General features: G+C 41.3%; 1 protein-coding gene across 4 annotated transcripts in view; it reads right to left on the reverse strand.

The window, feature by feature from the left end:
* LOC121629061 (SH3 and multiple ankyrin repeat domains protein 2-like) overlaps window positions 1-24,896 on the reverse strand; it is a 302,762-nt gene that overhangs the window by 137,012 nt on the left and 140,854 nt on the right. For all 4 annotated transcript variants that reach the window (XM_041968766.1, XM_041968841.1, XM_041968688.1 and 1 more), the window contains exon 11: window positions 18,877-18,943. In XM_041968766.1, coding sequence (XP_041824700.1) covers window positions 18,877-18,943 — 67 coding nt within the window. The remainder of the gene's footprint in view (window positions 1-18,876; window positions 18,944-24,896) is intronic.

Consider the following 24,896-nt stretch of genomic DNA (forward strand, 5'->3'; position numbering starts at 1 on the left):
CCTGATTCTGGTTCTGATGGAGGTTTTCCTTCCTGGTTTATATGAACACAGTTATTATAAACTGGACTAATGTGGATAATATAATGGATTTGTTTGATATATTTGGACTATAATGTCCTGGATAGAACTAGACTGTGTCTTTTACAGTGTCTTGAGACGAGTTTGTGCTGTACAAATAAAGCTAAATTTTTTCTAAATTTAATGATCTTTTTAACAATACTTGGCTCCAAAGATAAAGTACTTTGGTTAATCAGGTTCTCATTTTTTTCCCATAAAACCCTCCCTTTTAAAGTCTGAGCAGCTGCACCTGAAAAAGTCTCAGTCAGATTTTACTGTCGGATCTGTGACAGAAAAATACTGCCTTCCTAAATTTTTAATTTCTTACTTATTTAGATTTCTTCACCCACAATCTGTTAAACCTCTATTTCACTCTGTGTATAAAAATAAACCTGATGAATAAACACAGTGCCTCCTTTGCCTTGCATGACTTTTCCCCAGCTGACAGGACCACGTCTGCTTCCCCGCTTTGTGCCAGCCAGCACCGGATTTTTTGGGAAGGATTTTTTAAATGAATTTTTCCAGCCAGAACACGCATCTGTTAGGGTGCAGTTCAGAAACAGACTCCAGCTTTAAGTTTAATACAGAAATATCAGACAGCTCCCCTCAAAGCCGGCAGCACACTGGGAATGGACAAGTGTGAAAGTGGTTGTGGTGTGCACGTGGATGTGCAAGAGTGTTTTATATGTTGTATGTATGTGTGCGTGTGGGATTATCACACGCTGGCAGCGGGTGGTGTAATACGCCCATCTGTCAATCATTCTTACACAGGCTTAAAGCTGCACAGAGAGGTGAAACACAACAGATATCTTCTACAAACACCCTCACTGTCCACTGTGTTTGTGTACTTTTCTCATTTTAGTCAAAACAGACTCAACTTTTTCCTAAAGCTTATTTTGGCAATGTGGTGAATTAGATGCCTTTTTTCTCTCAGAATTTTCCTCCATTGTTTCCAGAATTTTTTCTTATCAGCTCTTCTGTGACCAGGGCTGCAGATAACATTGGAGGGTTTACACCATTGTCCCCGGTTAAAATGGAACTTCTGGGGGAAATACACACAATCACACACACACACACACGCACGCACGCACACACACACACACACACACACACACACACACACACACACACACACACACACACACACACACAAATATATGTGGACAACCAGGATCTACAGCAATGACATCGGAATGTCATTCGGACTTGAGAAGTGTGGGCGGATGGTGACAAAGAGAGGGAAGGTAGTCCATACAGAAGGGGTCTCACTCCCAGATGGCAGAATAGCAGACACTGAGGACAGCTACAAGTACCTTGGAATCCCACAAGCAAATGGCAACCTCGAACAGGACACAAGAAAAGCAGCCACAGCCTCCAACGAGTAAGGCAAGTCCTAAGGAGTCAGCTCAATGGCAAGAACAAGGTCCGGGCAATTAACAGTTTTGTCCTGCCGGTCATCAGATACCCTGCGGGAATAATAAGCTGGCCAAAGGAAGAGATTCAGACCAAAGATGTAAAAACACGAAAGCTCCTGACCATGCATGGAGGGTTCCACCCCAAATCCAGCACCCTGAGACTGTACACTAAGCACAAGGAAGGAGGCAGAGGACTAGTTAGTGTCAGAACCACTATCCAGGATGAAACATCCAAAATCCTTGAATACATAAGGAAGATGGCCTCAACGGACGAAGTGCTCGGTGAATGTCTCAGGCAGTGGAAAACAGATCATGTGGTGATGGAGGAACCATCATGGGAGGAAAAGCCCCTCCATGGGATGTACCACCGACAGATAACTGAAATGGCTGATATTGAGAAATCCTACCAATGGCTAGAAAGGGCTGGACTGAAAGACAGCACAGAGGCACTGATCATAGCTGCACAGGAGCAGGCCTTGAGCACCAGAGCAATAGAGAACCAGGTCTACCATACAAGACAAGACCCCAGGTGCAGACTGTGCAAAGAGGCCCCTGAGACAATCCAGCACATAACTGCAGGGTGTAAGATGCTGGCAGGGAAAGCTTACAAGGAGCGTCATAACCAAGTGGCTGATATAGTGTACAGGAACATCTGTGCAGAGTACAGACTGGAAGCCCCGAGGGCAAGGTGGGAAACACCTCTGAAGGTGGTAGAGAATAACCGAGCTAAGATCCTGTGGGACTTCCAGATCCAGACCGACAAAATGGTAATGGCAAACCAGCCAGACATTGTGGTGATGGACAAACAGTAGAGGAAAGCCGTTGTGGTTGACATCACAATACCAAGTGATTGCAACATCAGGAAAAATGGAACATGAGAAACTGGAGAAATACCAAGGTCTGAAAGAAGAACTTGAGAAGGCCTGGATAGTGAAGGCAACAGTGGTGCCCGTGGTCGTCGGAGCAGTCGGGGCAGGAACCCCCAAACTGGAAGAGTGGCTACAGCAGATCCCAGGACAAACCTCCGACATCTCAGTCCAGAAGAGTGCAGTCCTAGGAACAGCCAAGATACTGCGCAGAACCCTCAAGCTCCCAGAGGACCCGAGCTTGGATGGATGAGACCGCCCACGGAGGGTGAGGGGACAATTTATATATATTATATATATATATATAATTTGAATGGCTTTCTGCAGAACTTATTTCTGGATATTTTAGGAAAGTACGCTGAGAAAACTGAGACTTTAAATCTCTCTTTAAATTCTATGGTTCATGTATTGCATACACACCACTCACAAAAAAATTAGGGACACTCAAGTTTTGAGAGAAATTTATGGAAAAATTAAAAAGCTCATGCTACACTGATATTACACAGTCCATCCCCCCAAAAAACAAATAGATAACAACCTCCTGTTGTAAAATACCTGCATGGATGATGATGCTTCAGCTGCATCGAGTTATTTAACTGATGCTTTTCTTAAACAACCATGTTCAAAAGACACAAGAAAAACATATATGTCAATCTCTTTCTGAAAAGTCTGACTGGTCTATCAGAATATAAAAGAGAGGTATGCAAATTTCCATAGCGACTCTGCTTTATACTGTATCAAATAAAATGTTATACTCAAGAGTCAGACACAAAATCTTAGCAAAACCCTGTAAATGGTAAACTGGGATTAAATATTATCATCCTCTAATGTCCTCATTATTTGCTGACAGGGACAACCATAAGCCCAAAAATGGAAATAACCTGCCATGGCTGGATCAGAACTGCAAAAATCTACTAAAATCTAGGGATGTACTACTCAAACAGTTTTTAACATCCAGACTATAAACTGATAGAATTAAATTTACAAAAATGCATAATAGGCAAGGCAGTTTATTTGTATAGCACATTTCATGTACAGGACAATTCAAAGTGCTTTACATAAAACAAAGATATTACAGATATTTAGAATAGTAAAAGGCATCAACACATAATCAACACATAATCACAATAAAATAATAAATTACATTAAAATGATTAAAAGCAAGATAAGTTAAAAAAAAAAAAAAAAAAAAAAAAAAAAAAAGTTACCGTGCAGATTTCATGCATAGGCACATGAGAAAAGAAATGTTTTTAACCTGGATTTAAAAATGTCTACATTTGGGGAAAGTTTAATCTCCACTGGCAGTTTGTTCCATTTGTTTGCAGCATAACAGCTAAATGCTGCTTCTCCATGTTTAGTCTGGACTCTGGTCTGGACTAGTTGACCAGAGTCTTTGGATCTAAGAGTTCTGCTAGGTTTATATTCTCTGAACATATCACAGATGTATTCTGGGCCTAAACCATTCTGGGATTTGTAAACAAGCAGAAGGGTTTTAAAATCTATTCTGTGACTGACTGGAAGCCAGTGTAAAGATTTCAAAACTGGTGTGATGTGTTCAGATCTCTTAGTCCTGGTTAAAACTCTAGCAGCAGCGTTTTGGATGAGCTGCAGATGTTTAATGCTCTTTTTAGGAAGTCCTGTTAAAAGACCATTACAGTAATCCAGTCTACTGGAGATGAATGCATGGATGAGTTTCTCTTGGTCTTTCTGGGAAACTAAATTTTTAATTCTGTTGATGTTTCTGAGCTGGTAAAAAGCTGTCTTAGTGAAGCTTTGATGTGGCTGCTGAAAGTCAGGTCTGAGTCTATCAACACTCCCAGGTTACGAACTTGGTTGGTGATTTTAAAAGCCCGAGTCTCCAGGTGTTTGCCAATGCTGTCCCTCTTCTCTTTGCAACCAAACAGAATAATCTCAGTTTTGTCCTTATTTAATTGTAGAAAATTCTCCTTCATCCAGGTGTTTATTTGCTCCAGACACTGACACAATAAGTCTATTGGACTGCAGTCATCTGGTGACAGAGACACATAAAGTTGTGTATCATCTGCATAACTTTGATAACTAATGCTATAGTTCTGTAATATTTGACCCAAAGGGAGCATATACAAGTTGAACAGAAGAGGTCCAAGGACTGACCCCTGGGGGACTCCACAAGTCATGGCCACTCGCTCGGATTCATAGCTGCCGATCGTAACAAAATAACTCCGGCCTTCTAAATAGGACCTGAACCAGTTAAGAACCGCTCCAGAAAGTCCAACCCAGTTTTCCAGCCTATGCAACAGGATTCTGTGATCTACAGTATCAAACGCAGCACTGAGATCCAACAGAACCAGGACTGATACTTGACCAGAATCGGTATTCAACCTAATGTCATTTAACACTTTGACCAGAGCTGTTTCAGTGCTGTGATGAGGTCGGAAGCCGGACTGAAATTTATCAAGATTTCCACTTTCATTTAAAAAGTCATGAAGCTGGTGAAATACAACTTTTTCAATAATCTTGGAAATAAAAGAGGTTAGAGACAGGTCTATAGTTGTTCATTATAGAGGCGTCTAGAGTCCTTTTCTTTAGGAGTGGCTTAATAGCAGCTATCTTTAGTGACTTGGGAAAAATGCCTGATGCCAGCGAGCTGTTAACTATCAGTAGGAGATCACTTTCTACTGAGGTAAAAACTGTTTTTAAAAAGTCGGATGGTATCATGTCCAGAGTGCATGTTGTTGATTTCAAATGCCAAACTGTTTCTTTTAGGACTTTTAAATTCACCATTTTAAATTGCGACATGACAGCAGAATTGTTTCCTGGTTTTAGGCACAGACTAATTTTCTTGTTTGACTGTGTGGAATTAATATTTTGCCTAATTGTTTTAATTTTTTGGCTAAAAAAGTTTGCAAATTGGTTGCATTTCTCAGTGGAAAGGAGCTCAGGGCTTATCTGTTTAGGAGGATTTGTAAGTTTTTCAATCATAGCAAACAGAGTGCGAGAATTGTTGACATTCCTGTTAATCATTCCAGATAAATGCTGCTCTCTGGCCTTACACAGCTCATTGTTATAGTTACGCAGGCTTTGTTTGTACAGCTCATAGTGAATTTGAAGTTTATTTTTCTGCCATTTCCGCTCAGTTTTTCTGCTTTCTCTTTTTAGGCTGGTAACCACAGTGGTGTTTCTCCATGGTGTTTTCTGTTTGCTCAAGTTGCTCTTGATTCTTATTGGTGCAACAGCATCCATTACATTCAAGATTTTCAGATTGAAATGATCCAGGAGTCCATCAACTGACTCTGCACTGGTTGTTGGTAACATAGCTATGGCCTCCACAAACTTGCACTTGTTCTTTCATTAATGTACCTCTTCCTTACCGAGGAGCAGGTTGGTTGAACATTCTGAGTGATCAGTAAATCAAACAAAATACAAAAATGGTCAGACAAGGCCAAGTCAGTGACAGCTACAGAAAAAATTTCCACACCCTTTGAAATAACCAGGTCCAGAATGTGACCTCGAATGTGGGTCGGTTCTTTTACATGTTGCCACAAACCAAACATGTCCAATATGGAACAAAATTCCTTGACATTACCATCCGTCATGTTATCTATGTAAATGTTAAAATCCCCAGTTAAGATGAAATGGTTAAAATCAGTAGAGATAACCGACAATAATTCAGAAAATTCATCAATAAAATTTACACAGTGTCCTGGACGTCTGTAGATGATTAGAAATAGGATTTTAGGAATGCCCCTTAAAATAAAACTAAGATATTCAAAAGAAGTAAAATCACCAAATGAAATTTCTTTACACTGGAATGAATCTTTAAATAAGGCAGCTTCTCCTCCCCCTTTCCTCCCGTTTCGACATTTATTCATAAAACTAAAATGAGGGGGTGCTGTTTCATTAAGAACTGTAGCACTTGTGTCTTCTGTTAACCATGTTTCTGTCAGAAAAAGAAAATCTAAACTGTGAGAAATGATGAAGTCATTAACTAACAGTGACTTGTTGGACAGAGATCTAACATTTAGTACAGCTAGTTTTATGAAGTTTACACTGGTCTCTGTTGTATTCTGAGTTATACAAGGTACAGTTAACAGATTAGATCGATTCACCCCACAAACTGACCGTGTTCGATTCCTTATTTTACACAGGAATCCTACTGGGTCCAGGCTTGATCTCAGAACAGCTGTCAGTAGTAGCAAAACTACAGCAAGGACCCTGAACACATCATGGCATGTTATCTTTGTTGTGAATTCTGCTGCTCTGTGAACCACCTACACTTCCTCCCGTGCCCTGGTCTGCCAGGACAGATGATCTAAGAGGAGGATGAGGAGGGGGAGGGGGGGGAGCCCTGTATTTCTTGGTAGATGGTGGTCGCTGGGGTTCAGACCTGGATAGAGACATCCTTTTAAGACCTTGGGTGATGTGGAGAAGAGGGTCTGGTGAGGGGGGAGAGCTGGGAGTTGATCGCTTCTCTGCTGTGTCCTTCGCTCTTATCTGTACACTCATGTTTGGGTTTGCCGTCCCAACAGCATGACGCAAGTGTGCACCAAGTAATCTGCATCCAGTTAGATTTGGATGCACACCATCAGGTCTGAATCGCTCCTTACAGTTCCAAAAGATATTGAAGTTATCAATGAACTTTATCCCATGGGTGATACATGCGTTTGATAACCATGTGTTCAGGCCAAGAAGTCTACTGAAAAGTTCAATCCCTTTACCCGCTGTAGGAATGGGTCCTGAAATGTAAACATGGTGTGCTCCCAATTGACACAGTCTCTCCAACAGCAGAGAAAAGTCTTTTTTCAGGATCTCAGAGCCAATTTTCCTCCTCAGAATATCAAAAGACCCTGTGTGGACAATAATCTTCATACCATCTGGATGTGAAGACAGAATGGTCAGCAACATCTCTGTCAGTTCCCTGACTGATGGATCAAAAAGTGTTAGATTTTCCGTCTTTGCCATCCTCACATGCTGTTATAGAGTCTCCAATCAGAATTGTGTCTATTTGTTTTTGTGTGGAGGCGCTGATAGCTTCTCTAGTCCTCCTGTTTGTGGGATTTTGGCCTCTCCTCCTGGTCTGGTTAGCCCTGGGCTGAGTTTTAGGGCTATTTCTTGAATTTTGATAAATCCTTGCATTACATTCATCATCATTCATTTTAATATGACTCAACACATCATATTTATTATGCAGTGAGACTTCAGGTGGTGGAGTGAGTGCTGGAGCTTTAAATTTCCTGCTGGATTTACCTCTGCGACGAACAACATCAGACCAGGTTCTGGCCGGGGTTGATGACTTTGGTCTGGCACCAACAGTGTTCCAGAAGGAGAGATCAGTCTGATGGTCCGGTTTGGGATTTTCCTCAGCTATTCCAATGTCATTTGAACACATCCAGGGAAGTGTATCAGCCAGGTCTGTAGCGGGAGGCTCCACATTCGACATGCCTTCGCGTATGAAGATGTGACTCAATCCATTTGACAACTCAGTAGCATGTACAGAAGCTACTACAGAGTCAATAAATTCTTCATTCACACGAATGTCTTGCAGTGTTTCAATCCTCCTCTCCAACTGTGTTATCCTCAAAGAAAGTTGCTCACACTCAGCTCAGCTCACTGATACTGCAGGGTTAGGAGACATCATTCCACTAGTTCTCCGATGGCAATCAACTAAATTTATCAAAAAATATATTCGTTCCAGTGATTTATAAGTGACCAGGAGTCCTTGTTCCTAAATTTCTTGCCGGTAAAGATAAGGAAAAAGAAGAAAAAAAGAAGAAAAATGCAAGCAGAAAGGAGAGCAAAGCAGGAAGCGTCCGCACGGCAGCAAAGCAGGAATAAGTTTATACAGAGAATAAGAAAAGTCAAAGCCAAACTGAATTAGTTTGGGAGTGTATTTTGTGTGTATGTTTTGTTCTTGCTGTACTATGCTGAAAGGCTTAATGGGTAGCCTGTGCCTTCTTTAACCACTTTATCCCTGTAATGGTTAAACAAGTCAGGTGCAACATATAAATATTAGCATATGCACTGACTAAAAGAAACTATTATTTGTTCAAGTCTGAGGTTTTACCGCAGTTTCCTCCTGAAATCCGCCTGGTAATCCCGCCCTCTGTTGGGATCAGGATAATCCTGTTTTCTTGAATCAAAGTTATACGGATCCTACTCAGAAGTTTTGAACAACCCAAACTAAGGGTTTTATCCAGATAACAACCAGGAGTGATCCAAGCCGATTTCGGAATCCGACTTTCCCTTTTGAACAACCCATTTTTAAGATTTGATCCGATCCGATAACCAAATCTGATCGGATTATGTTTGAAGAACCGGGCCTTAAACGCTGAAAGTTAAAATCAGATGGTAAAAACTTCACCAGTGGAACTCAGGGCTGTTTAATCGTGAACATAAGAGCATTTCCACATGAACAATGTGAAGGGAACTCAAGGGATTGGAACTGAAGAGCTGTGTAGTTAACTATGCCGTGAGAACTTGGATAAAAGCATCTGCTAAATGACAGTAGAATAAAATAGTAGAACTGTAGAATATCAGGCAGCCCTTTGTCAGTGCATAGTGAGCAACAAAAAACAAAGTCATGACTTCAACAGCACCAACACTTTGGTTCCACTGTAAATGCTCATTTCGAATTACAATAACATAAATAAATAAATATTTCTTTTTAACAAATGTAAATTATAATTTTTTTTAACTCAAAATTATTAAGTGAACTTAAACTCTGCCACTGATGGCAGCTACATAATCGGTGAAGCTAACTGGAGGAAAAGGCTTCAGTTTGCTAGGGAGCATAAAGACTGGACTCTGGAGCAATGGAAGGTCATGTGAGTCCAGATTTACCCTGTTCCAGAGTGATGGAGCATCAGGGTAAGAAGAGAGGAGGATGAAGGGGTGCAGCCATCATGTCTAGTGCTGCTGTACAAGCCTGTGGGGGTAGTCTATGATCTGTGTTGCTGCAGTTGGTCAGGTCTAGGTTCAGGTCTAGGTTCAGCAACATTATGTGTCCAGAGAATACAAAGTCAGGTGACTACCTGAATATACTGAATGAGCAGGTTATTCTATCTTCCCTGATGGCACAGCCATATTCCAAGATGACAATGCAGGATTCATGGGGCTCAGACTGTGAAAGAGTGGTTCAGGGAACAGGAGACATCATTTTCACACATGGATTGGCCACCACAGAGTCCAGACCTGAACCCCATGGAGAATCTTTGGGATGATGTGCTGGAGGATTTGTGAAGTGGTCGGACTCTCCATCATCAATACAAGAAATAATACAAGAAAAAATACTGCAACACTGGATAGAAATCAGTGTTGTGACATTGTAGAAGCCTTTTGAGACTATGCCACTGAGAGTGATGCTGGAATCACAGATAAAGGAGGTCCAACAGAAGGTCGGGCACTTCTGTTTGATTTTAGTTATTTGGTAATTACCTTATTGGAAAACAGCATGTTGAACAATCAGTACTAAAGTGATTGAAGTTGTACAAGCTCAAAAGTAAAGAGAAGGTCAAATAAAATTCACCTGAAAAGGTTACAAGGGATTTTAATTTCATTCTGACGACACAGAAAAGCTGAATGTCCCTAACCTTTTGCTGAGTAGTGAACAGTGACGGGGGTAAGGCGTTACAAAGTAATGGAGTAATGTAACTATATTACTTTTTACGGTAACAAAGTAAAGTAATACATTACACTTATTATTAAAAACTACTAGTTTACTAGGCTAAAAGAATGCAATTTCCTGCGTTACCCAAGCCTTGTTTGCCTGTGTGTAAAGTCTGTTTAAGTGGTGCATGCATGTGTGCTGCCTGTGCGTGTGCTTGCCTGGGCATGTGTGACGTAGCTCCTCGTGCAAAAGAAGGAGGGAGGGAAATAGAAATGGAGACGGAGGGAGGGGGTTTCAGCCACCGGCGATATTCTTGTTACTTTCACTTTATTGCTTGTAAGAACAAAAATATTTGCGTGAAATGCACTCTATGTGCAGGTGACGGGTGTCAAGTCAATGAGCACCCTGTCTAAGCATTTGTCAACTTGTGGAGAAAGATCCTGCTTGCCAGTCACTCAGCAGACAACCCCGCCTAAACAAGCCAAGCTTTTGTCAACGTGTCGTGGAGCGCAGCAGGTAAGACGGAAAGAAAAGAACAAGCTAGCTGCAGAGAGACATGCTTCCTCTGTCGACTACCGAATCACCCAGGTTTAGAAAAAGACTAGATTAAATACCCGCGATAACCTTCAATAGGAAAACATTTTTCCAGTACTTGGACAAGTGTTATTCCGACATGGAATCGAATCTCAAAAGAACTTTTGAGTCCCTGGATCATGTGTTTACCTCCGTGGACATTTGGTTCGCCAACAATAAAAGTTACTTGGGAATGACGGAGCACTGCATGGACAGCATTAGTTTTAAACGTGAGAAGGCTGCCACTGCCTGCAAGAGGATGAGAGGAGAGCTAACAGTGCACCTTAGCTTTAGCCCACCTGCTTTCATTAGCCGGTTAGCTAACATTAGATCAGAATTGGCTCAGTTAGCTCTTAGCTACAGGCAGCTCAGAGTTTGGTAGACATAAATCATCCACCCCCATGCTCACAGCGCCAAGATGGCGACAGTAGGAACCGCTCAACGAGATGTATTGTTGCTCTTCAGAAACCTACCGGGTGACGTCATGGAGGCTCCATCCATCTTTTATATAAAGTTTATGGTAACTACCCTAAAACTGGTACGGATAAATCACAGTGTGTCATTATTTGAAAAAAAAGAAGCTGAAATGCAAATTTTAGCCAAGCTTTATTTTTGGAAAGATAGACTCACATCTGACTCTAGAATACTTTAGTATCCAGATGGGTTCATGGTCCACTCATTGACTGCAGAACAAGCCCAGACCCCCTCCACCACCATGATGAGACTTGGTATGAGGTGTTTGTTTTTTTCTGCCTTCTGATCAAGTATGTCCACTTTTGTCTGGTCTGTCCAAACAACATTGGTCCTCATTTACCAATATCTTCTTAAATTGGTTCTCAAGTTGTGCTTGAGAAGTTTTTAAGAAAACCCTCTGTCAGATTCATGAACATGTTAGTAGACTGCAGAGTTGTTGGTATCTTTCCTTTTAGATTGGTGAACACCTATCTCTCCTAAGCTGAAAGGATGGACCAGCTTAGTTTGCAGGTAAACACCCAAAAATGACTCATAACAGGTTGTGACTTTCAGGGCGTGTGCAAACAGTAGAGGAAAAATTACAAAGAGAATAACAAACTGATGAATGAAAATAAATAAATAAAAATAAAAAGTAAAATAAATACAATAAAGATATGCAACGAAGCCTGATATTTCTCATTTTTAAAGTGTTTACCTGATCATTAATAAAAACATGGTGAGCTACAAATAATATAAAAAGAGCTTTACATATAAACGGATCATTAATTATTCCTGAACTTGGACAGCAGCCTGCAGTCTGGTCCCATGAACACATCAAGATGCTCAACCTTGAAGGCTGAAGGGGAAAGTGGTACACTGTAGACAATGTTGGGGTAGTTACTCTAAAAAAGTCATTCGTTACTAGTTACTCATTACTTCTGTAAATTGTAATGAAATTACTTTACTAGTTACTGCATTTGAAAAGTAACACCACTACTTATTACTTTACTTTACCATTTATTAATTCACTGTGTAAACATGGACAAACATCATAGCCGAATCATCGCTGCCTGTCTGCATAATGTTTACTGTATATTGTAAACAAAATGGCTTTAAAACCACAAGAACAACGTCCCTGTCTGTGGGAAGAAATGGACACACTTGTCTCATCATCATTTTGTCTGGTATTTTTCTAAACCTGGGTGATTCAGTAGTCGACAGGGGAGCATGTCTCCTACAATGAATCCTGCAACTAGCTTGCTAATTTCTGTCTTACCAGCTGCTGCGCTCCAGGAAATGTTGAAAGAAGCTTAGCTTGTTGAGGCGGGTCGGCTGCTTGTTGAGGCGGGTCAGCTGCTTGTTTAGGCGGGTCGGCTGCTTGTTTAGGCAGGTCGGCTGCTTGTTTAGGCGGGTCGGCTGCTTGTTTAGGCGGGTCGGCTGCTTGTTGAGGCGGGTCGGCTGCTTGTTTAGGCGGGTCGGCTGCTTGTTTAGGCGGGTCGGCTGCTTGTTTAGGCGGGTCGGCTGCTTGTTGAGGCGGGTCGGCTGCTTTTTTAGGCGGGTCGGCTGCTTGTTGAGGTGGGTCGGCTGCTTGTTTAGGCGGGTCGGCTGCTTGTTTAGGCAGGTCGGCTGCTTGTTGAGGCGGGTCGGCTGCTTGTTGAGGCGGGTCGGCTGCTTGTTTAGGCAGGTCGGCTGCTTGTTTAGGCGGGTCGGCTGCTTGTTTAGGCAGGTCGGCTGCTGAACACTGACTGGCAAACAGGATCTTTCACCACAAGTTTGGACTGAAACTGGAATGAACTGAATAATAATAATAATTGAAATATCGCCACTGACCACAAGCCCCCGTCTCCGTCATCAGCTACATTTTTCTTTTACTTGGTTGGCGCACAATTAGCTACATCACGTAAATCGATCTCTATGGCAACGTGCCCAGGCAAGCACACACACAGGCAGTAGCATGTGTGTACCACTTAAAACAGATCAGAACTTTACACATGGGCAAACACGACTCAAGTAACGCAGAAAAACTGTTACTATAGTCCAGTAAAGTCATTTTGTTACCAGTATTTTTAGTGCAATGCAATACTTTACTTCGTTACCCAAAAAAGTAATAGTTACTCCCAACACTGACTGTAGAATTAAATTTCATTCCACATAGCCTACTGTACCTCATACAGTTTTGTAAAGCAAGTTTGCACCTGCTGTGGCATCATTTTCCCTTCGGAGCAAGTGGTGCATCTGATGAATCCTCCAGGTGCGTCTGATAGGTGTTATTAACAGGAAATAACCTTGATATCTTAATAAAAATAATTATTGTAATAAAACAACATGTGTACCTGCCTCTCGCATGCTAATTGCCTCTGAACCAAAAGACTCTGAACAAACAAGCCATACTTTATGTAACATTTAACATGCTAACTGAGGCCTGGAGAGTCTGAGATGTAGCCTTTGGGCTTTTTCCACGGTCCCTTGCTGGGACGTCCACTCCTGGGAAGATTGGCAGCTGTCTTGTGAATAATCTTTCTCTCTGTAGAACAATGGACTCCAGATTGTATGGAAATGACCTAATAACTCTTCCCAGATTGATGGACAGCAACAGCTGCTTCTCTGAGATCATTGCTGATGTCTTTCCACCTTGGCATTGTGTTAACACACACCTGAGTGCTGCAGAGGAGATGAAGGGGCTCACACTAATGATAATAAGTTAATTGGTGCATTGATCAGCAGCACTTTTAAGGATATGTACATTTTTTTATTATCTCCTGATATGTAAATTCTTAAAATAGAAAAAAATCTTTCATTTTCTAAATTAATGTAATTTGCTCATACTTGCTTTAAAAATCCCTTTTCGCTCAGAGCACCATAAAGACGGCCAGAGGCCAAACCTGACTCGTTAGCTGCATGTGGAAGTGATAACTGTGAGCTATATTTGACTTCGTGGTGACATGTTTCTATGCACAGAGATTTGAATATTTGGCTATTGAAGACAGAATATAGGTCACACACTCACATGTTCGCTGCGTGAAAAGCGTCAGGCTATATACGTAATTGGCTGTCAAGCCTTCCCCCCTCCAACAGCCATCACACTGTGTTCTACTTCACAGCTCTGTCCACAGCTCTGAACACAGGTCCATCTAGAAATTTGCCCCATAGGTAATATAATTCACTCTCTTCAAGCGTTTGAAATTAAACTTTGATTCGTCATCTCTCTGGGTGGGAATAAATGACAGCGAGCAGATGAAAGAACTGAGTGATTGAGCTCATAACCACCAAATAGAGTCGGTAATAATATGCAGCTCTGATGTTCATTTCTGGTTTGTCATGCATTTAATGTGTACTAATCAGGTACCCACACAGTGGCTGCCACTGCCATCTAATAATCTTACATGGTGTCTCAGACATGGCTGGAAGATTATTAGCCTTAAGTCTGTGGGCAGAAATTCCAGGTAGCAGAGGACTGAAACTGAAACAACATCAGCACTTTAGTCTCTTTCTGGGTTGGACAGTTTGTTTTCTGCTCGTACTAGCACATCACAGCAGTAGGCTTTCTGCTAGAGATGCACGCTCACAGCTGGAAATGAGAAGGAGGAAGTATTTTCTAAGTGTTTTAGTTTTCCAGAGCAGCTCAGCAGTCCGTGTTGCCTGCTGCTCTTCTTCACGATGCCCCATGCGCTTGCAACAGAAGACAGATGTAAACTGCAGGCAGGACAGTCAAAGCCAAGTTATGCAGAATGAGTCGAACATGGGGGGCTCACAGGAAACGGAGGAATGAAAGGCACATTTTAAAGCACGGTGAATAGAAGTGCTGCATAATAGCAGTCTCTTTATATAATTATGTATAGACCAGAAGAGATCTGTGTGCTTTGAACAGCTGCCAAAAGTGTCAAGATGGCTGTGTTTCATAACATGGAAGTGGATCTGTTTCATGAGATGAAGAAGTGATGCTCAAACACCTTTATCATTTAATTTCAGTTGACCCCCTGAGCCTCATATCTCAAAACAAAAATTCCAGTTTCTCTGAACAGGACAAACAGGCTGAGAGTCTCCTACCGTCTCAGGGTGTCTCCTGTCGGCAATCTTCATGGCACACAGTGCTAGTGCAGTCTTGACAATGCAGTCAAATATAAAAACCAATGACTTCAGAAAGATTTGTTTGGCTGAACTGTTACACAATCCCCACCCAGTACATGAGAGAAACTGTGAAAGCCACAGGCTTATGTCGATTAGTCACACACACACAATCAAACACACTAAAAGTCAGTGATCACAGTCGTCTAAAGCTGCATATAGTTATCAAGAGGCTTAACATGGCGCAAGCTCTCAGGCTAAACAGAGCGAGCTGGGCTTTCATTCAGCTTGTTGGGCCGATGAGTCGAGGAACTCGAGCATCGTGGTTGGGCCAGTAACGGTGTGGCCTTAGGGAGGAGGGAGGTTTTGGTGTTGGAGGTGTAACAGATGCTGGCAGCACTGAGGCTGTTGGGGGGTAATCCTGCACTGTTGCTGTGCTCCACTTTCACCAGGTTGCTTCTGTGTGAGGAGGATGGGAGGCATTCATGGGAAGAGGTCAAAAATCACAGGATTACTTCTCATCTGTAGATTAGATTTCTCTCTCTCTCTCTCTCTCTCTCTCTCTCTCTCTCCCTCTCTCTTCATTCATTTCTCCCTCAGCCTCATCTTCCTCTGTCCTATGTTGCATACTTATACATTTATTTGTTTGTTCATCTCTTCTTCTCTAAGGACGTGTAATCCTCAAGTGATCTCTGCGCTCCACAACCTGCCATACAGTCCAAGCCAGCGATGCTCAGCGCTCGTTTCAGTGGGTGATTTTAGAAGTATGTTGAAGCGCTGAACGCAGTGATGATGTTTGCTCAGCTTAACAGAAAATTTTAGCACTTTATCGGGTGTTAAACTGGAGCAGAATCTGTCGCTGTCACCAATCTGCCGTCTCGCCAGAATTTATTCAGCGGCACACAAGAAGTAAACAGCAACATGGACAAAAGCAGAGAACTTATTTAAAGACATCTTTTTGTCAAATTTCTCTCTAGACACACAGATACAGAGAACATATATTAGTATATTTTGTCTAAGAGGCAACATCCACACAATTATCTGTTTACATAATTCTCAAGAATATGTGAAAGACTTTTGTACAACCTGAAGACAGGGGACAGTAAAAACTGTGATGACTGATGAGGAATCAGCCTTTTGTCCTGCCAGCCATTGACATCAGGCTCAGACAAGAATAAACAGATTCAGGAAAGGAAGAGGACTGTAGACCTGGGGTCTCATGTAAAAAGGGTGAATATGCACAAAAATTTGGCGTACACTCATTTTCATGGCAAAGTTCAGATGTATCAAGACTGAAATGACCGTGGAAACGTGCAGTGCCAACTTCATGGCTGCGTATGCACGTTTCTACAGATGCTTTGGTGACAATGAAAGGGTGATGCTGGAAAACTGTTATAATAAATAAATGTGAAAATTGGTAGTCCTCAGGCTGAGTGATGTGCACATTAGAGACACATGAACAATTTACACTGATGAGCAATTAACACACCCACATGTCTGTGATTAAAGGAGTAGCTATACAAGCTGCATGTGGTGCAAAAAGCCGGTTTTCCTAATCTACTCGAAGCCATCGACTGCACACACACTGCTATAAAAGTGCCATCACACAATGAATTTGAATGTCAGGAAACATTTTTATTTGATCAATATGCAGATCATATGTGATCAAATGCAGGTGGTGGTGCTCAGGTGCGGGCTAATTTGAATATGATTTGCATATTTAAATGAAGAGTTACTTTAAGATGGACCCCACCTGGCAAAAAAGAAAACCTGGGAGATCCAAAAACACCTGGTGTAAAACTACAGTACAGAGGCTTCAAAAGATGAACTATGCTGCTAAGGATGTGTGCAAACCTGTGCAACTGCTGGTTAACACAAAAATGGAATTGGCTAATGACAGGGCAGCAACTCAATGCAATTAAGAAAGGCAACAGGAAGTCAGGTAAACACTGGTTCCAACCGAGGTCTGCAGAACAGCATCTCTGAACACACAACACGTCCAGCCTGGAAGCAGATGGTCTACAGCAGCACAAGACACACCGGGTGCCTCCTGTCAGGTAAGAACAGGAAACTGAGGCTACAATTCACACACACTCACCAACACTGGACAATAGAAGATGGAGAAACGTTGCTGGTCTGATGAGTCTCCATTTCAGCTCCACATTCAGATGCTCGGCTCAGAATCTGCTGGAAACATCATGAAAACATGGATCCATCCTGCCTTGGATCAACGCTTCAGGCTGCTGCTGGTGTAATGGTGGGGGGAGATTTTCTTGGTCCACTTTGGCCCCCTTAGTACCAACGTGGCCTGGTTTAACCAGCAAAGTCTACCTGAGTATTGTTGCTGACCATGTCCATCCCTTTATGACCACAGTGGAGCATCTTCTGATGCTACTTCCAGCAGGATAATGCACCATGTCACAAAGCTCAGATCATCTCCACCTGCTTTCTAGAACATGACGATGAGTTCACTGGACTCCAACGGCCTCCACAGCCACCAGATCTCAGTCCAGTAGAGCAGCTTTGGGATGTGGTGGAACGGGAGATTCTCATCATGGATGCAGCCAACAAATCCGCAGCATGGTAACTACTCCATGCTGATTTATGTTCCACACTTTGGCTCAAACCACCTTTGCTCTACAGTCATTTTAATTTGGCAGTAAAGCAGAAAGGATTAAAATCTGATGCTTAATCTTTTCTCTTGGACTAATATGAACTAATGAGCTAATAGATAATGAGTTTGTTTTGTTAACATTGTTGCGATTAAATAAATAAATAGAAATTATATCATATAAATAAAGTTTCATTTCACCATGTGCAATCATAGCTTTCCTTTTCTCATCAGATTCTGTCTTACCAGCTTACGGAGCACAATCACACAAATCCTGAGTTGCTTCTGTTTGTTATATGTTAATTATCAAAGAGGAACAGCAGCAGGTTGATTAAGACATCTTTTATAATATGTTACATACCATGTTTGTGCTGAATTTGTGATTGTTTTCACAGTTTTTCTGTTAAAGTGAAAGACAACCGAGGCAACGAGACACTTTTCTCACTGTGAATCTGGCAGGATTAAAAAAAAAAAAGCCAAAACAGACTTCTAAATAAATAACCTGAAGATTTTAATCTTGAACAGGAACTCTGCCCTCTTGTGGTAATTATTGTTGATGACCACAGTTATAAAATTCACCTTTAATCTTGTCTTTTGTTTCTCTCTTTCATTTTTTCTCTTCTTTCTCAGGTTGAGTCTCTGCTCATGTTTTACATGATCAGCATGATCCTCCATTAATCAAATGTTTAACCCTAAACTCATAAAAACGCATCAGCTGCCACAAATTCCTCCACATTTTTAATCTTCTTTGTTATCCTCTGAATACTTTTCTTCTTCTTTGAGCTTTTTATGGTGATAAGATAGCAGTTGTGTGTGTGGCCACCACTGTAAATGCTCACACTTTATTAATCTGCTGTGACTTAATAAGAACAAATAAGTAACAAAGTTTTAATCAAAACCACAACATGCATGAAATTTGCATGAAGAATGACGTTGGGCAATCCCGCTGTGCACTAATCAAACACAGTATCTACCAATCAGCTCCCACAAGACCGAACTCTGACCCCAGCATTGATCATTTCTCCCGGCCTGGTTGCCACGGAGATTCTCCTGGTGTAAACATAAACTTTCACCCCCATGGCCGTGCGGGTGTAATCCTCCACAGCGGATTAAATGGGGAAGTCATCGGTGGGGATCAAATGATGGGGGATTTGAAATGTATCCCAAGTGAGATTTGGGATTACGCGTCCTGTGGCTGTGGAAGAATAGGTGAGGGATGATGAAAAGAAAAGCTGCTGCTTTGTGACTCACCTATATCAGAAACTTTATGGTTCTTGATGAGCTCAGCAAGCTCAAAGTTCCCAGCGATAATGGCCACCTGGAGAGAGAAAAGAGGAGAAAAATCATGCACAAGACAAACTGCACATGAATTAAAGCAAAGGAGACTCCTTACATGTGAATCCACTCGGCTACGCGAGCTTTTCCACTGAAAGCAAAAACAATCGCAACATTTAATATGTTGTTTTTGGTTTTTTTCAGCTGAAATCAACAAAAAATAATTTATTGTCATCATATCTGGATTTACAGTCTTCCAACTGGACTCTATGGCACATGTGTATGAGTCAAGATTCACATGACAGAAGAGTGTACAGTAAACTATTACATTGAACAATAACTGTTTTTCTTTTCCTGTCTGAAATTACATGCCTAAAATGAATTAAGTATGAACATCCACAGCTGCACGGTGGTGTGGTGGTTAACACAGAGGCTTCATCCCACCATCCAAAGACATGCATGTTAGGTTAACTGTTCACTCTAAATTCTCCCTAGGTGTGATTGTGAGTGGTGTTTTTCTCTCTGTGTGGGCCCTGCGATGGACTGCTGACCTATCCAGGTGTACCTGCCTCTCGCTTGCTAATTGCTGGGATAGACTCCAGCTTCCCTGCCACCCTGAACTGGACTAAGTGGTATAGATAATGAATGAATATCCAAAACTGCCAGACTGTGTGTGTAATCCTGGTCTCTACAGAAAGCTGAGACGTGTGAGATTACAACAGAAGTGTCAGAATCAAGATATGCGTTTTAGTGGAAACACGTATGATATGAAGTTCTTCCACCAACTCTTGATCCATCCATTTTCCAAATGTGAACTAAGACATTTGACCACTTTGAACCAGTGTCTCCATCTCTGCTCTCTAAACTCGCTGGTAAGTTAAAGGCCACGACTTGTAGTCTAGACACCATGCCCTCTCACATGCTGAAGGAAGTTTTTGAGACTGTTGGCCCAGCTGTGTTATCTTTGCTAGATCTGTCTCATATCAGAGGCTGTCCCTGTTGATTTCATGTGTGCTGTGGTTCAGCCTCTTTAGAAAAAGTTTAGACTTTAGACTGGTCTCAGAATTTCCTTTCCTTTCCGAATTGCTGGGAAAAGTTGTTTTTATCCAGCTTTAGACATTTTTAAATGATCATGATCTTAATGTTTACCAGTCTGGTTTGTCTGCACTGCACTTTTAAAGGTTGTTAGTAATCTCTTATGAGCTAGCGCCGCTTTTGATACAGTCGATCACGGCTTCTTATTACCACAACTTGAACAACTTATTGCTCTTAAAGGTACTGTACTTGAGTGGTTCGAGTTTTTCTTCACTAACCAAACTTTCTCTGCCATCATTGGTGCATTTCCCTCCTCTTTTTGCCTTTTAAATGAGAATAAAACTGAAGTTCTGTTGCTTGGGCCTCCAGACTGCCATGGCCCAGAAAGTTGATCTTGGTTCCTTGCACCAATATAGCAAATCCTCCATTAAAAACCTGGGAATCTTTTTGATAGCGCATTTTTTTTTGACAAACATAAAGGTGCAGTCAGAGCCAGCTTTTATCAGCTCAGAATTCTTGCAAAAGTCAAGCATTTTCTGTCATTCGTGCTTTTTCTTTCATCTATGCTTCACTACTACAACAGCTTCTATTCAGGTTTGGGTCAGTTTCTCATGCACCGTTTGCAGTTTATGGCACTCTGAAGAGAGACCACATCACACCAACTTTAGCTTCTTTGCACAGGCTACCTGTTAGTTTTAGAGTTGAGTTTAAGATTCTAATGTTTGTTTTTAAGTCGGGCAGGCCACTTCTTATCTCGCCGACCTTTAACCCACACGCTCCCAGTAGATCGCTGGGGTCTGCTGACCAGTCACTTCTTGTCCTGAGGTCCAGGCTGAAAGTAAGAGGTGACAGAGCTTTTTCTGTTGTCGCCCTGAATTGTGGATCTGGATCCAAATCTGTTTTATCATTTAGGCCCCCAAATTGTTATTTCTATTTGATCACTCTTAGTTGTACAGCACTTTGGTCAACATATGTTGTTTTTAAACATGCTTATAATTAAAGTTGGCTTGGGATATGTGTTACAGTAAATTCACCTAGAACACAGTAGAACATGGAAATGGTTATCTCCTCCTAGAATTAAACCACATTACTTTTAATGGAAACAGAGGATAGCAGCCCAGTTCATCTAGGAATAAGTTAAGTAGTCCTAGGAATTTGTAAAGTAATTTCTGATTAATAAAAGTACTAAATGTATTCAACACATACACAATGTTTGGACTGTTTCCTTTCTGAGCTCAGTATTTTTTACATGTTCCATCAGGCAAGTCTTTTTTTTACCATTACACAAGGTGAATTTATCTAAAGGAATTTAACTTTAAGTTCAGGTTACTGTATTGGATGATATTCTTTCAGCATTTCAAAGATCAAAGATCTATTATTTTTCCAAAAGAAAACAATTTATTTCGTATTTAAGTCATTAAGATTTTCCCTTTTAATTGTATTAATTTATATTAATGCAAACTGCTGCTCTTTAAAAAATAAAATAAGTTGCATCTATGCTTGAAATGTAAGGTTTAATGTTCAAATAATTTTTTAAGCTGTTTTCTTATTTTCCAGTAACTCATCCCCTTCCAGTAAAAAAAAGATTTTCTTTGAGCTGAATTTATGTTTTTATTTGGTTAAAATAATATAGTTTTATATCTTTAGTGATTATCCAGTTTTATATTCATTAAGTGAATCTTTCTGCACAATTAAAGTGATCAACAGACCCACTTCCACACAGTGGTGTGATTTTTTGTGTGACCAGCAGGAGGCAGGAGAGAGATTTCATCCAGAGTTGGATGGATCCATCAGTGACCCAGATGGTGCCGTCTGCAGTCACTTTGCCGCCTCCAGTCATTTCAGCAGGTGTACTGCACTGTCAGGGTTATGGCTTTAACAGCACCATATCACCACAGTAAAAAATGATTTTTTAATGTGTTGCACACGTGCATGCATGTGAGATGTGCGTGCACATGCATGCACATCTCAAAGAAAACCCAGGGGCATTATGTAAGTGTGCCTGAACTGATTCCTGGAGAACAAACATTCAGAGCGAGGAGAGAGGTGGAGAGCAGGTGTGTGTTATTACAGCAGAGCTGACTTCCTCCCTGTACGGCCGACCTTTCCTACGTACGAACAAAAAAGCACTCGGAAGAAAAGGTTTGCGTTAGTATGACTTCTGTTCAATATTTAAAACATGCTGCGTTCATGCAGAGTGTGACCTTTTGCTTTAAAATAAGACGTATGTCAGTAAATGAATAATGGAGCTATTCTTTGGAGCAAATATGCTGTTTCCTGTGAAGAAGATGGAGGAGGGGGATGCTGAATGCTGGCAGGATCTCCCACTCATTCGGAGGATCTCCCAGAGCGCATGCCAGGGTGTGACAAATCCACGGCAGGCTCTTTTCCAACTGAAACCCTGTTTCCAGTGCAGGCTGATTGGACAGGACTGAGTCAGGAGGAAGACGGATGAGGCCGTCATCTTCATCGGCCTGAAGACAGCTATGGCCTGATGGGATCTGAAACATTTTTTTATTTTTTGTACATTTAGCTCTGAAATGCTTGAGTTGAAGTTTTCCAGTTAAAACTGAAGTGGATTTGAAGCAGATATACCTGAACAGCAGTCAGTAACTTAGTCATTTAAAGGGTGTTAAAACACACTGAATGCAGCAGTTATACCCCTTTTTTAAACGATGTATGGATTGCTTTCTGACCTGCAACCCACTAAATCGTGTAAGTCAGTAGATTGTTGTGCTGCACCCCTAACTCAGGAAAAAAAACAGTTTCTGAACAACTAGCATAAAAAAGGCTTTAATTAGTTTAAGAAGTGCAACACAGATGTTATCTTGGACCTAATGTTTTACATCTTTCACTAACCTTGACAACACCAACAGCCTCTAATTGTTTTTTAGCAGCCTTCTAGAAGCTTTTTGCACCTGTCAGCTGGTAGGTTTAGGTCTCTTCTATTCCTATAAGCTCAAAAAAATTCAAAAAGAAATTAGGTTAGGCTTAATCTTTTTTTATGAGCTTCAGTTTGCTAATAAACTTCACTGCAATCCCAATCAGCTCCATCCAAGTCTCCTCTGTCCACAAGATATTAACCCAGAGAGACTCAGGCTGTGGAAGCTTTTACAAACACCAGTCCTGTGCTGTTCAGTGTGCAGCATGCAGGTTAAAACATCCCTCCTGATTTCTCCAGTAACAGAATGAAGCTCCTTTCTCCTCCTTACTCAGCATCACATCCTGGAAGTTTGGCTGTTGACATCTATTGATGACATTACAAACTTCTGACATGACATGTTCAGATGCCACCAGATTAATGGAAAGAAGTGTGTGTGTAAAAATAATGACTTATAATTTATGACTGGTCCAAGAAAGAAAGTAAAAAACTTCCTGAGAGATGTCATACACGGACTTTCTAACAACAGACACTGAAAGTCACAATGCACATTTCAGCAGTTGTGCACACTAAGCATCCATGTCTGTGCGCGTGAAATCAGATCACATGCAGGAGTTCCAGAGTGCAGCAGAGGGCGCTTTAAAGTCTTAATTTAACTAAGTATGATCAAAAACCAGGTAACCAATGAGCAACAGGAAATACAGTCACAATTTATCTCTCATTATCATTCCACCACCCACAATCACCACTACTGCCATCGCCGCCTCCACATTGATTCTTTTCCTGTTCTCCCCTGGTTGTCATGGAGACAAATGGTTGTGTATAACACAGAGGTAACTGGAAGGGGGATGGGAAAGATGTGGAACAGTGTTATGAGCCACTTTATCCAAGTGGAACATCAGTAGAGGCAAAAGGTAGATCAAAACAGCACAAAGAGGTGAAGTCAGGAGGCAGGACAAAGAAAATCACTCAGCAGTCAAAGAAGGATAAAAAAAAGGAAGGAAAGGGAACGCCCAGACCATCAGTTTCAAGCTTAATAATGTGAAATAAACTCACAAATTTAACTCAAATTTCTTTCAGCATGTCCACTGAAACTGTTAAAATTGTAGTTTCTAGTTCAGTTTTACCAGAAAGACATGCATAAAAGTTTACACTTTGAACTTAACCATATGTTAATGATAAATTTAGTTTTCACCACAGAACCAGACAGAGATCACATAAAGAAACTGTCAGACAACATTCTGCTACTTCAAATCGTCTCAGGAGAGATCACTGTACTCGTAATTTAACTCAAAATTATATGCACAGGAGGAGAAGTATGGAAAATGTGGGGAGCGCTGAAGCTAGTTTAGTGTGCACACGAAGGAGCGGTTCAACCCCGAACCTCATTGTTTGGGTGTGGGAGTCTGGTTTTGAGAAGCTCGATTTCACTAAGGTCCAGTAAAGGTGCGACTAACACAAGATATTCAGGAGGTAATTAGTTTAACTAGCTTAGATTCAAAATGAACATGTATGCAGGCACAGAGATTGTGCTCTGAGTCACTAACTGATCAAGTGCTTTACAGGGTAAAACAGGTCTACTTTTAGGCCATTGCTCAGGCTGCAAATTAAGCTAGCTGCTAGTACCATTATCCTCTCTTCCTGTCTCTGTGGCTAAGCTAACAGGCCTCCCATGATGCACCTGAAAGATAAATCATCTGCACAATGCCAGAGATGGAAATATAAAAAGTAGACATGGAGATGCTGTACATGTGTTAGGGGAAATAAATGGTAGTGGGGGTAACAATGGGTAGGGATACAAACGAAGGGAAATAAAGAAAACTGTTGCTTGTGTGTGATGATGTGCCATTAAACAAACTGCAGCTGTCACGTGATGCCCTGGGCTGAAAGAATAGATGTGAAGTTTCTCAGCCTCGGGTGCTGCAGAGAAACAACACTTTCAGGAATGTACATGATAAATGTGAGTGTTTCATCAAAACCAGTCAGAAGCTCAGAATTTAAGGTCGGAAACTTATGTTGTTCTTAGAAAGACAATGCAAATGAAAACATAATAGAAAAATGAATGCAGGTAATAAATATA

Source organism: Melanotaenia boesemani, chromosome 1 (genome assembly GCF_017639745.1).
Source record: "Melanotaenia boesemani isolate fMelBoe1 chromosome 1, fMelBoe1.pri, whole genome shotgun sequence".
In the NCBI taxonomy this organism is placed as follows: Eukaryota; Metazoa; Chordata; class Actinopteri; order Atheriniformes; family Melanotaeniidae; genus Melanotaenia; species Melanotaenia boesemani.